General features: G+C 41.2%; 1 protein-coding gene across 2 annotated transcripts in view; it reads left to right on the forward strand.

Moving 5' to 3' along the window:
- LOC120798677 (tensin-3-like) overlaps window positions 1-7,011 on the forward strand; it is a 35,002-nt gene extending 27,991 nt beyond the window's left edge. Inside the window, exons 20-28 of one of the 2 annotated variants that reach the window (XM_040143154.1) lie at window positions 36-122; window positions 226-357; window positions 1,887-1,982; window positions 2,355-2,432; window positions 2,640-2,717; window positions 2,955-3,123; window positions 3,206-3,274; window positions 3,831-3,860; window positions 5,191-7,011. In XM_040143154.1, coding sequence (XP_039999088.1) covers window positions 36-122; window positions 226-357; window positions 1,887-1,982; window positions 2,355-2,432; window positions 2,640-2,717; window positions 2,955-3,123; window positions 3,206-3,274; window positions 3,831-3,860; window positions 5,191-5,335 — 884 coding nt within the window. In that variant the 3' untranslated portion in view covers window positions 5,336-7,011. The remainder of the gene's footprint in view (window positions 1-35; window positions 123-225; window positions 358-1,886; window positions 1,983-2,354; window positions 2,433-2,639; window positions 2,718-2,954; window positions 3,124-3,205; window positions 3,275-3,830; window positions 3,861-5,190) is intronic. The other variant, XM_040143155.1, reaches the window with a different exon arrangement.
- Window positions 7,012-12,976: the final 5,965 nt, after the last annotated feature.

The following is a 12,976-nucleotide window of genomic DNA, read 5'->3' on the forward strand; positions in this document are numbered from 1 at the left end:
AAGACTGTTTGGGCCTATTATTGTGTGTTTTTCAGATGTACTGGCTAGCAAGCAGGTTACTGTAAAATTTGTGCAGGACACATCGAAATTCTGGTATAAGCCAGATATCTCAAGAGACCAAGGTAGGTTTCCCAGTTTCCAATTTCTATCCTAAGTAATAAAAGGAAATGCAACTTTTCTGCAGAACTGTAGAGCAGCTTCATAACTATGTTTCTCTCCCCTCAGCAATTTCAGTCTTGAAGGACAAGGAGCCTGGCTGCTTTATCGTGAGGGACAGCCACTCCTTCAGAGGGGCCTATGGACTGGCAATGAAGGTGGCTACACCCCCACCCTCCGTTCTCCAACAGACCAAGAAAGGTACGACATGTGAATGTCTTGTGCATTGTATTATTTGAGCAAGTAATATTCTTAACTTTTTCTCTTTGAAGTTCCGTTAGTTAATGGAACAATTCAACATTTTGGGGAAATGCACGCATTGCTTTCTCTCCAAGAATGACATAAAAGGATTGATACCAGTCTCATATCTGTGCATTAATCATGTAGCTGACGTCTGGACATGGTTAGCCTAGTTTATCACAAAGACTGAAAGGAGAAGGGGGGAAACAGCTAGAGTGATACGGAACTTCTCATCTGATTCTCAGACAGGAATGAAATATGGATTAAATCCATATTTCCATAAAATTTTGAAAAGTATTCTTTCAGTTATAATGGTGAAGGTATCAGGTCCACCAGTGTTCATGGGAATCATACATTACACAATCCCGCACAAAGCCATCTACAGTTACAGCCCACTGTACTCACCTTCATGGTGGAACATGAGAGCATCCTCTTCTGTTTGTGTGTGAGAGCTCCTCGCTCTGTGTTTCTCTCGTGGCCATCATAGTGATGAAGCCACACAGAACCCTATTGCCTGATAGTCTTAGATGTGCAGCTAATGTTTCACCCCTTCACAAAAGATGTCCCGAGTCCATAAGCCTACTCTGATCCCAGGGCCATCTCCCGGGAAGCTCCCTGCCCCACATAACTAGATGTTATATCCAGGGACTAGGTTCAAAACAGGCTGCTTGGATATTAATCCCTAGTGTGTTTGTTTCAGGAAATACGGAAGGGGATTTTTTTTTTTTTGGAAAGAAAACAAAGTGTCTAGAGGAATCTGTCCAAACATTCTCTGGCCATGATTCGACATGAAAACAAAGGCTGATTGAGTGATGATACAGAGTCTCATACATCAGTTTTTCTGTTTTAAAAAAGGGCCAGAGGGACGTTAAATCCCACACAATGTGTTCCAGAGACAAGTTGGATTATTCATAAGATTTTATTTTTTAACAAAAACAACACAAGAAGCGACAAAGGATTCCCTTATACCCTTCCTCTACCAGCCCACCACATCGTTCAACCCTTCCATTTTATCCTCCGCTCGCACCTGTCCTTTTGTATGCTCTCAGCCCTACGCAGTCTAACGGCACCTGTGGTGACATCATGACTTGGTCTTTCTCCACACACTCAGTTTGGGGCATTGTGGCTCCTTATAAGTGTGAAACCCTATCCACTTTAAGGAGCGGGCCTTTCTCCAAGCCTTTGTGTCAAGACATTCCTCACATAGACTCCTCCTGCCCCCTTAGAGGCGCTTCTGTGGAATCATAATCCCATTGATCTCTGGAGAGGTCGAATGTAATGATTTAACATGTTTTATGTAACTTTTCAAGGCTGGGAAACTATATGTTGTGCTGAGATAAATGCTTGGAGCACTGATTTAGGTCAGAGTAAATCTAGGGTGTCAGATAGAGGACAGTTTTGCTAAAACAGAGGACAGGCAATTATGCAGAATTAATTATCTCTCATATCTCTTTCTGTATCCTCTGTCGGTCCTTTTTTTTTTTTAACAGGAGGCGATATATCCAATGAACTAGTACGACACTTCCTGATCGAGTGTACACAGAAAGGAGTTCGGTTGAAGGGTTGCCCAAATGAGCCCTATTTTGGTGAGTGCCTGCTCTGTTAAAACAGTGACAGCTCCTGGCTGTTGGGCTACAGCGCACCAAAGATCAAGCATCCATGCACAACACTGCCCTCTACTGGTCTGTGGTGTATTGTATCAGTGGCTAGTACAGGATAACTACAGCATCTTTGCAGCAGACAGTTGAGTTGATGTGGCAAAGTGATTACGTGGATGATCAACCAAATCAACAAGATTGTCGTTCCATTGATTGTATTTCCTATAATACAAATGAAATATTCACTTTAATCAATCATTTTTTTTTGTCATCTTTTTAGTAATAGCAGACGAAATACAAAACAAGTGGTTGATGTGGCCATGAAGCATCAGTTTGATTTCATATGCTTTTCTTTTACAGGAAGCTTAACTGCGTTGGTCTGCCAGCATTCAATCACTCCCTTGGCCCTGCCCTGTAAACTTATTATACCTGACAGAGGTAAACATTCACACAGTCATACAGTTTTATTTTCTTGGGGAAGATTATGGTCAAAAAAGAAAATAAGCATCATTTAGGCTTTGTGGCTACCCATATCTGCCTGTCTGTGTGTTTAGCTGTCTGGCCATTTAGTCATTTTATTTGTTTATGTATCTGTTGTGGTTTTACTAAATAATCTCAGTAATGGTTTGTTGTTCTTGATCATAGATCCTCTTGAAGATGTTGTGGAGAATACCTCACAATCAGTCACCAACTCTGCTGCTGAGCTGCTAAAACAGGGTGCAGGTAGTCAAGCGTCTAACATCACTTGCTATGAATAGTCATTATGACAAAGTAGCGATGGCACTGTACATAAACACTGATGCAATCCTTGTGTGCAGTTTTGGAAATGAGTGCATCCACACAGAGCCCGTTTTTCTTTTCCTGTTATTATGGACATTGGCACTGTATGCACTTGCTCTGCAGTTATTTGCACCTAGCTGTTTTGACCTGAGAGTAATTCGAATCTGTGTGCTCCTGCAGCCTGTAACGTGTGGTACCTGGGCTCAGTGGAAATGGAGTCCCTGACGGGCGTCCAGGCAGTACAGAAAGCCACCAGTATGACTCTGAGCTCCAACCCTCCACCAACCTCCACCGTGGTCCACTTCAAAGTTTCGTCCCAGGGAATCACCCTCACCGACAACCAGAGGAAGTAAGTACCAAACACACTTTTATACCATACATACATGCAATGATCCACTTCTCACAATAACCATGATTTTGTCTGTTTTTAGGCTCTTCTTCAGGAGGCATTACAATGTCAATACAGTCATATTTTGTGCATTGGACCCTCAAGATAGAAAGTGAGTATTGCTGATTTAAAGTCTGACCACCAGATTGAATATCAGATTGTTAGTCATGACAATTGGTAGGCAAACCTGTTATTACTCCAAGAAGGAGTGGCATGACAAACTATTTCCTAGGTAATTACTGCTTGAGCAAAAAATTACATAAGCAAAGGAATATCAGCAAACCAAGGATGGCACTGTTGTACAATGGTTAGCACTGTTGCCTCACAGCAAGAAGGTTCTGGGTTCGAACCCCAGGTCTGGCCAGGTCCTCTCCGTGTGGAGTTTTCATATTCTGCCTGAGGATTTCCTCTGAGTTCTCCAGCTTCTTCCCACAGTCTGAAGACATGTTAGGTTTATTGGCAGCTCCAAATTTCTCATAGGTGTAAACGTGGGTTTCACTGGTTGTTTGTCTCTTAGTGTACGCCCTATGATAGACAAAGATAAATAAAATTTAATTTTATTGATTATTTTGAACGTGCAAGTGGAGGCTCTGTGTATTTGATAAGTTGTAATAAGACAATAACTAAGTAATCCTCCCAACTATTATCCTCTTTTTCACTAAACATAGGTGGAAAAAAGATGGCTGTCCTTCAGCAAAGTAAGTAAATTATTATTTTTTAAATACATTAGCTTCAGAAAGTATTGAGATCCATTCATTTTTTCACACTTTATTCTGCTGTAGATTTAATTCTAAATTGATAAAATTCCCACGTCTACACCCAGTGACCCATAATGACAAAGTGAGTACATTTTTTTTTAGATTTTTGGAAATTTATTAAAAATAAAAAACTGAAATCTCACAAATACAAAGGTATTCGGACCCTTTTACAGTACTTTGTAGAAGCCCATTTGGCATTAGGTACAGCTTCAAGTCTTCTTGAGTAAGTCTGTACAAGCTTTGCACACCTGGATTTGTTCAGTTTATCCCATTTTTCCTAGCAGATCCCTTCAAGCTCTGTCAGAATGAATGGGAAGCATCTGTGAACTAGCACCTTAGGTCTCTCCACAGTTGTTCTATGTGGTTTAAGTCTGGGCTTTGGCTGGGCCACTCAAGGACCGTCAGAAACTTGTTAAGTAACCCCTCCAGAGTTGTCTTGTTTGTATGCTTTGGGTCACTGTCTTGCTGAGAGGTGGACAGTCGCCCCATTCTCAGGTTGCGTGCATAAAAGCCCGATTGATGCAGTGCTGCTGAGGTGCTCGTCCCTCTGGCAGGTCCTCCCATCTTTGCAGAGGACTTCTAAAGGTCTGTTAGAGTGACCGTTGGGTTCTTGGTCGCCTTCCTGACCAAGGCCCCTCTTGCCCCGTTACTCAGATTGGCCAGGCGGCCAGCTCTAGGAAGAGTCATGGTGGTTCCAAAATGTGCTCCCTGGAACACCCAAGAAATTATTTTATACCCTTGCCGTGATCTATGCCTCCCTATATTTTTATTGCGGAGGTCTAAAGTGTGTTCCTTGGATTTCATGGCTTGGTTTTTGTCCTGACATGCACTGTGAATTGTGGGACTTTATATACACAGGTGTGTGCCTTTCTATACTAAGTCCAATCAATTCAGTTTGCCACTGGTGGACTCCAGTCAAGTTATAGACACATTTCATGGATTAATTAAACCCAAGTGGATGCACCTGACCACAAATGTAGCACAGCAAAGGAAATGAGAGACTTCAGATGTTGATTTCTAATAAAGTTGCACATATTTCTGAAATACGTTTTCACTTTGTCATTATGGGTTACTGATGTCACTCAATTGGCAATTTTATCCATTTAAGATTAAATCTACAACAGTACAAATTGTGCAAAAAGTGAAAGACTCTGAGTACTTTCTGAAGCCATTGTACCTACAACCAGAACAGCAGTTATTTTTAAAGGGACTTGGTCAGTTTGAGACAGATGACAGTGCAGCTATTAAGTACTTTGCTCCACCTTTGCAGGATCTTCGGCTTTGTGGCTAGGAAAACTGGCACTTCCATGGACAATATATGTCACCTGTTTGCAGAGCATGACCCTGAGCAGCCAGCGAGTGCCATTGTCAACTTTGTGTCCAAGGTGATGATTGGCTCGCAGAAGAGTAAGTAGGACAGAGCTGATCTCCTGGACAGACTTTTACTAATAGCAGAAACAACAAATAAAGACTGAGGCTGAACAAAGGTCAGAATGTCAGGACTGGAGATGTTAATGACCTGAACATTAACCCTGGATATTAACTGGATATTTTATACATTATGATCACTTACCAGCACCAGGACATTCGATTACACCTTTTAATAGAAAAATATAAATCTTCTTCTATTTTGTTACTTTTAATTCCTGTAAAATGAACTGTAAATTACAAAATTCTGAAAACATCAAAATCATAAGAAATGTGTATTTTTTTTCTACTGGTTTACAACAGTAATGTCTTATATAGTTAGATGTATTCAATCTCATCATATTTTAAGTACATAACACAAAAGCTGCTTTTCATGTTCATGCGAAATGTTATAGACAAATCAAGAAAACTCTAAGTTTGCATGTTATTTTTTTTCCTAATATTTAACCAAAACAAGCTTCGTTCAAGCTATTAATATCCTGTAAAGTTGTAGCCGATGTAGAAGCACCTCTGTGCCGCATCTGATCAGCATGCAGTATTTCTTCGTGGCGTTAAAGATGTGCAAAGGAAGTGCAGCAAATATGTATAGTTTGGACTCTAGGACTGGCTACATCTCACACAGGATTATCTTATTTTATCTATGCAATGTCAAATTTTATTTTTTTAAACCGTGGCCTTCTGTACATGTGCAGCATGTATGTGGCTTCTCTGAACTTGTTAAATCATTTTCTTCTTAAGATGTGTGTGAATATGACCACTTTTAAAGCTGTCGGCAACAGTTAAATGAAAGCGTGTGTGCGCGCGTGCGCGCGTGCGTGCGTGCGTGTGTGCGTGTGTGTGTGTGTGTGTGTGCTGAAATGAGAGAAATAGGAAAATATTTTAATTAATCGCTAATATATATTGACTCGACAGGAGTTAGTAAAAAACACATCAGTGCTTTGTGTAGAAGATAGTGGCATCCACTCACAGCTGCCAAATTTTACTTTGTTTTGCCCTCTTTGTGGGGCCACATGGCCACTAATGGCACTGCAGTGTTTGAGTATTAAAAAAATAAATCAATGTACACCATTTTGTACATTTAATTTGGCTTTTTAAAAAACACACAGGCTGCTATATTGACAGAAAAAATGCTGTCATTGTGTTAGTGGTTAAAAAGTTCTTGGAGGAATACTAAAGGAAGAAAGCGCTCATTGTTGGAATTGCACAAATAAATTTGGTACTTTGGTACATATTCAGCTGGTCATCTGTCAATGACATATACAACATACTTGCTCTGGGAGAAAGAGAAAAATGTTTACTATCCCAGCTGAGTGTTTGTTCACATAGTATATGAGATGATGACAAAACAAATCATTCCTTTCGACTATTTTTGTTTGTTGGGCAGCCATTGTATCCAGAGAGGGACCTACCACCACAATAAAGCTCAGTTGATATTCTTATATTGATTATGTACACATTTGTTATGTTGGTATCATTTTTCATGACATATTATCTGTACCTCATACTTATCTCATACAATACTGTGCCTCTGTTTATAACATGCTACATGTGAACGGTTTATTTGTATATTGATATTGCATTGTTTGTTGTGTTCTGTAAATAAACTAAAGGAAACGTTTATGTAATCTAGGTGATCCGTAAACCCCTTAAATTAAAAGTTCGACATGGGCATTTCGTTTCCTCATCGGTTGCTTTTTGGTTGTTAAAATTATTTTATTCCATATTCCCTGACTGCATTTGTAGCTATATTCTGTATTAGCTTGTGCGAGCTCTTCATTTAAGTTTTTAACGGCTGCAGCTTTCCATCTCGTGGAAATATTGTAGATGTCTTGTGCATCATTTTATATTAATTTCCTTAAAGTTTAGAATCGTTTTAGGAAACTTTGTAAACTTTCTGGGTCTCTGGGTTTAGATAATGCTTGGTTACACAACACGAGTTTGTAATGACAGACCCACTGGCAGGCTGTGCACTGCTGAACCGAAGACCCCGTGCACAGGTCTTGCCTGGTCTCAAGTCGCAGCCTCAACAGCTGGAGTATGAGTCACAGGAAGGTTTCCAGCTTTAGTGTCTTCCAGTGGTAGCGATTATTCCACAATACAAAGCAGGAGGGGAGACAGATCATGACACTTCTGCCCAGTCAGGAAGGAGGTAACCCTGCTGGAAACATATTTACTTTCATTGTAGAGGAAGGAATAGCTTCAGTTCAGTTTGCAGCCAGCAGAGGACGCTAGCAACACAAAACTTCGAACCTGCACATTGTTGGAGAGGTTTTGTGACGTGGCTGATTTTTCACAGGCAAGATTAACTTTTTTTAAGCTGTAGCTTAAAGGTGAGATAATAATTGTTTGAGACCAAAGTGGACCACCACCACATCTTTTAATAAGGCTGACACGCAGTGGTCTGCGTCTGCGTCTTTCTCTTTCCCTGCATATGCACACACCCGACACGCACACACGTCCATTCTCTCATTTGAGAAGTGCAGTACAAGAAAACTGTGCCGCCACGCAAGCCGGGACAGGTGCTGAGAGGGAATAAAATTGAAGAGCCAAGCCTAAAAGGGAGGAAAGGTATAATGGGGTAGACCCTTCCTCCTCCCCCCTCACTACTGTCCCTCTGCAGGTGGTGAAAGTGAAGAATTCCCGGGGAGGGCAGGAAGGAAGTGAAGGCCCAGGTGTGGCGACAGCAGAGAGCCCAGAGCCCGTCTTCCTCTGTTATTTAGTGCAGAGAGGCCTCGAAATAAAAGAAGCCGGGGAAAGTCCAGAAAGCCTAGCAACATTATTAGACTACAGAGGAACCTGTCAGCAGAGACAATATTTCACACATTTAATAACAGTCTGAGTGAGCATGAGAGAGCGGGCCTAGCTCTATAGTGCAATAATTCCCCATCAAGCTTGATTTATATGTCTTAATACTTACTATTACCTAGCTTATTAATAATAATGTAGGAGAACTACACTGCCCAAAAGCAGAATTAAATTTATTTCCCAACCCTTAACCAGCACATGGCCACCACTGATGAGCTTCTTTAATGTAAACACTGCTATTGTATTGACATTCCTGACCTGACCAAGGACCCGTAACAGACACTGATTAAGCCTGTCACATACAGTATGCCTGTCTCAACAAATACCAGCTTTCCAATAAACGCCATAGATTTACACCAGTCTCCTCAAGCAGATTGAAACCAATCAAGTTTCGTTTTGCAGATAATGCGGAGGTGAAAGGCCCTGTTTATCAGGCTGACAGAACTCATTATCATTCCTCAAGCACCCCAGCTCTGCTGCATTTTTACGACCACTTAATTAGAGGGGCAGGGCTCATCTCTTTCCTCTGAGGCAGAACAAAGGTTGAGGGGCAAAAATAGAAAGTTCACTCTGGGATGGCTGCCCAATTTGGGGCTCCTGTTTGGCTTTCAGCAGACACAGAAACCTCAAAACGCACTGAGATAAACTGGGCTTTCATATCAAGCCACGTAACAGTTCACGTCAGGTCAAAATGAGGGGATGTTATGGAGTGAAGTTGATGCTTATTAACGAATACTTGGTATAAGTAATATTTTTTTCTCCAGAATCATTCAAAAAAATTCTAAAGTCTGCTTATTATTATTATAATTATAATTATTATTATTATTATTAAACAGTTTGTGATGTATTGCTGTCATGACCGCACTATAATGTGAGCTATTAAGCGGAGGGTAGCAAGTTACAGAGCTCAGGGGTGACAGGTGTCCCCCGATCTTCTCAAGGATAATGTGGTCTTGCAGGGACCACGGTCATGGTCAGTGAACTGGAAAAAACAAGCTGTGGGGTCAAGCACTGCCTTTGTGAGTTTGTGTTACATCACGGTTTGAGCGAAGGTGTAAAAAGTGACGATGAGCTCAAGGATGCCTTCATCAAAACGTCCGATCATGTTCCAAGTATATTAATTTTAACAGATTTTATACTGAATGTTATTTAACACTGTTAATTGTCTTAAAGTGGATATAGAAGCAAAACATTTTTCACGCAAGACGTAGAGACTCTGCCTCTTTTTTTATTTTACAATAGGTTTGCACTGCCACTTGAAGTGTCAGAAGCTGGAGGATTTAACAATTTATCCTTCACCTTTCGCTATCTGTTTCCACTTTTCTGCACACTCGCGGAATATTATTCACATGCTGTCAATCACAGCACAAGGTGTTTAGGTGTTTCAACTGACTCAGGTTGGTGGGAGACGGTCCTCTGCAGTTGCCCCATCATAGTTGGCGGTTTATTTGTTATTGTGACCATAAATATACTAAAGATGAGATCGACTCAATTTGTAAATTTGTAATCCTGATTAGTACGTTTATTTCCCTCTAAAAACAAATGTGGATATATACTTTTTTTTTTTTTTTACAAGATCATATTTTTCCTTTTTTTTTTTTTTTCAAATTAGCTGAGCTACTCCACAATCTTTTCATGTATCCCCCGGGCAATTTGCAGCAGTAAATTGGGGTACAAGTGCTCCTGGTTGGGAATCACTGTACTGGAGAGGGAGAGAAGATGAAATTGTCATGACTTGTCAGTGATCATGGCAATTTTCCACTTTCTTAAGCGAGCAGGGAAGCAGTGAAAAATCCCTCATGTCAGTGGAAATTAAACATCTGGATGTGTTGGGCATATACTGTACCTTGTAACCGTCATTTACCTACTATAGATGTTTCCTCCCCTTGGGCTTATCCCAATTCACTATAACATGGGCGGGAAAAATAAACTAGACAAAAACAAAGAAGCTACACATTAATAATTACATATTATTGCATAAAAAAGATAAAATGATAGAAAGGAAATGGTAAGGAATATGGTTTAAATAACAGGAAAAAGTATAAAATAAATTTGACTTGCATACTGATACTTAAGAAAGTAAATTAGATTAGGTTTCCACCGTTGGGTGAACCTGAGACAGCTATATCTTTTTACATGGACTGTGATAACTCTGTCTTTTCTCTCCATTTCAGCACCGAACCACATTTTGAAACCACAGACCACTATCACTTATAAAATAAATGGAGCATTGTACAGCCTGCATCTGCAAGGGGACAGTTCCTCCTCCACCTACTATAATTTTGTGTTTGTTTACGATGAGTGATGGTGTGTCGCTGTCAGTGAGAAAAGGGTACAGGCCTGTGGAAGAATAAATTACATGTATTGTTGTCTTTTTCTTTTGTATTTAAATCATTTGACACCATTGTTCTGGATGAAAAACACTCAGGCAAAAAAAAATGATACAATGAAGCATGAATGAAAAAGTGCTTTTTACTCAATTAGAAACAGTTTGCCAGTATTTGTTTACATTAAAACCATGCTTTACATGTGATTCATTCATTATTAGTCTTGAATAAAAAGATTCAATGACAGAGTGAATGAGTTAAGGTGAGAAAAATCAGAATAGTTATGTTTTGCAGATGAGGAAATGTGTGTGAATATGCGTTCAAAAGTCCTAATATGTGTACACAAGACAGAGAAATACAGACACAGGAAGTGATGCAGTCTGGGGGGGGGGGTCGCGGCCCAAAGTGAGCGGCGCCACTCTCAGCCCACTTCCGAGCACTCTGCAATCCGTCAGGCTGAGTGCTGAGAGCTCCTCTCTCTCTGTCCTCCACTTCGCTAGGGCTTAATTACAGCCTTGGACTGCCTCAGGGGCCAAGCCTCCAGAAATGGGGACCATGACAGCTCCACGAACAGACCACTCCAGAAAAATAATTAACCGACCCTGGAATTACATGAAAGGTGGCCTTTGCCCTTTTGGCTCTTTTTTTGTTTTGTTTTTTTTGTTCACCATTCAAACCACATCTAATAATCGGATAATTGTCAAAGCACTGTATGGGTGCCAGTCAGAACAGAATCAAAGGGAGGAGCTGATCATATTAATGACAATAGAGATCTTTGCATCCAATTCATCTGTGATGAGAGCCTGCTCGAAAAAGCTCCCAGACAGGAGCACCTATACGAGAGATGGTCATGAGACAATGGGGACAAAAAGAATAACAGTGATCGTGCCGGACTTATCATGTGATCTGCGGCAGTGTCATTCCCAAACAGCCCCCCACCCCCCCACCCCCCCTCCTCTTTTTCTCCAACACACCTCCATACAGTATGTATGCTCCACACATGCACAGACACACGTGGACCCCCACTGCCAGACCAAATTGCAAGCAGGAAAGGTAAAAAAGTTGGTTGGTGTTTGAGAGTGAGGCGCTTGCACAAACACACACACACACACACACACACACACACACACACACACACACACACACACACATACACACACATCCTTCTCCTGGGTTAACCCAGACATGCTCTGCAGACCTCCAGCTGATTAAACTATGTGCTTTTCAATCTGCGAGCTTTGGCCCTTGCTGCAGATTCTTGCACTTTTCCCTGTCACTACAGTAACCCCATCCCCTGAATCTCTGCACTGCACTCAGACAAAATCCCACCACAGAGCCAGAAGTGGGGGAGCTGCCAAAAGAAGCATTGTAACACACAGCATACATCAAAAACAATCCCCCAAGTTACTTTTTAGTGAAAGGAATGCTAATAAGGCATCCTGATTATACATCAATAATGAAAACTAATGTAAACTATTTTTCTCCCTGCCATGGATTGAGTCAAGTGAACCTATACAATATCGTTGGTCAACTGGGCCCTTAACAGTTGGAGTTGCTGTGTTCTAATGTTAAAAACCAGGATAGAAGTATAATAATAAAAACAGCATCATGAAAATAACCACTCACAATTACTCAGAGCAATAACCTGTGGATTTAGTAAAACTGAAGATGAAACTGGGAAAATGCGTGACGTTCAAGTGCAGGTATTCAGTAGCTAGTTTATATTTAGCTAAGGGCTCCAGTGCAATAAGCTACAGTAAGCTACAGCCTGGTGAGGCCAATGCAGGCCAGTCTCAGAGCTTCAGGCGAGCGTATCTGATTTGTCCAAATCATCTTAAAACAGTGGAAAATTGTACGGGATTAGAATTTGACAAGCGCTTGTGGTTGGCCCGCGTAGCCTTTGACAGCAGGTTATGTTAAACACATGTACAGTAATATCCTGTGTGTGCAAAGGCACATTCTTCACACTCCCTCTTTATTGAGTGGCTGCTCTGCGGGACGACATTCCTTCAGTACATTGCTCCCTGTGCCCGACGCTCTCCTCTGCTATGCTGAATATGCACAGGTGGCTGTGAGACCCCCATCCAAAGAGCTCTGAGCGGAGGAGAGGGAGGAAAATCAGCGAGCTTTTTTCAGCATATGAAACAAATGTTTGGCATTCCACCGAGCACTGCTCTGCTGTAGACCTGTCTGTTAACTGGCGGCAGTACGCCAGGGCTTGTTGGCAACTGATTTGACTTTGAGCTTCCAAGAAATTTCAAAAGCAAAGAGGAACTGTACACCTCGCCTCACCTGCTGTTATTCTTTTGAGGTACTTTGGACATTCCTTGCTGGTGTATTCCCCCTCTCATCTGTAACCAATTAATAGTGGACCTACAAACGCTACAGATGTAATTACTCAGGAATTTTCTCACTTACACGTGTGGTATGTGTCCTTATTTTAAGGTCTGCATTGTAGCACTGACAAATGACCAGAACAGGCCCAACTATGTCGCA

This window comes from Xiphias gladius, chromosome 14 (genome assembly GCF_016859285.1).
Source record: "Xiphias gladius isolate SHS-SW01 ecotype Sanya breed wild chromosome 14, ASM1685928v1, whole genome shotgun sequence".
NCBI lineage: Eukaryota > Metazoa > Chordata > Actinopteri > Istiophoriformes > Xiphiidae > Xiphias > Xiphias gladius.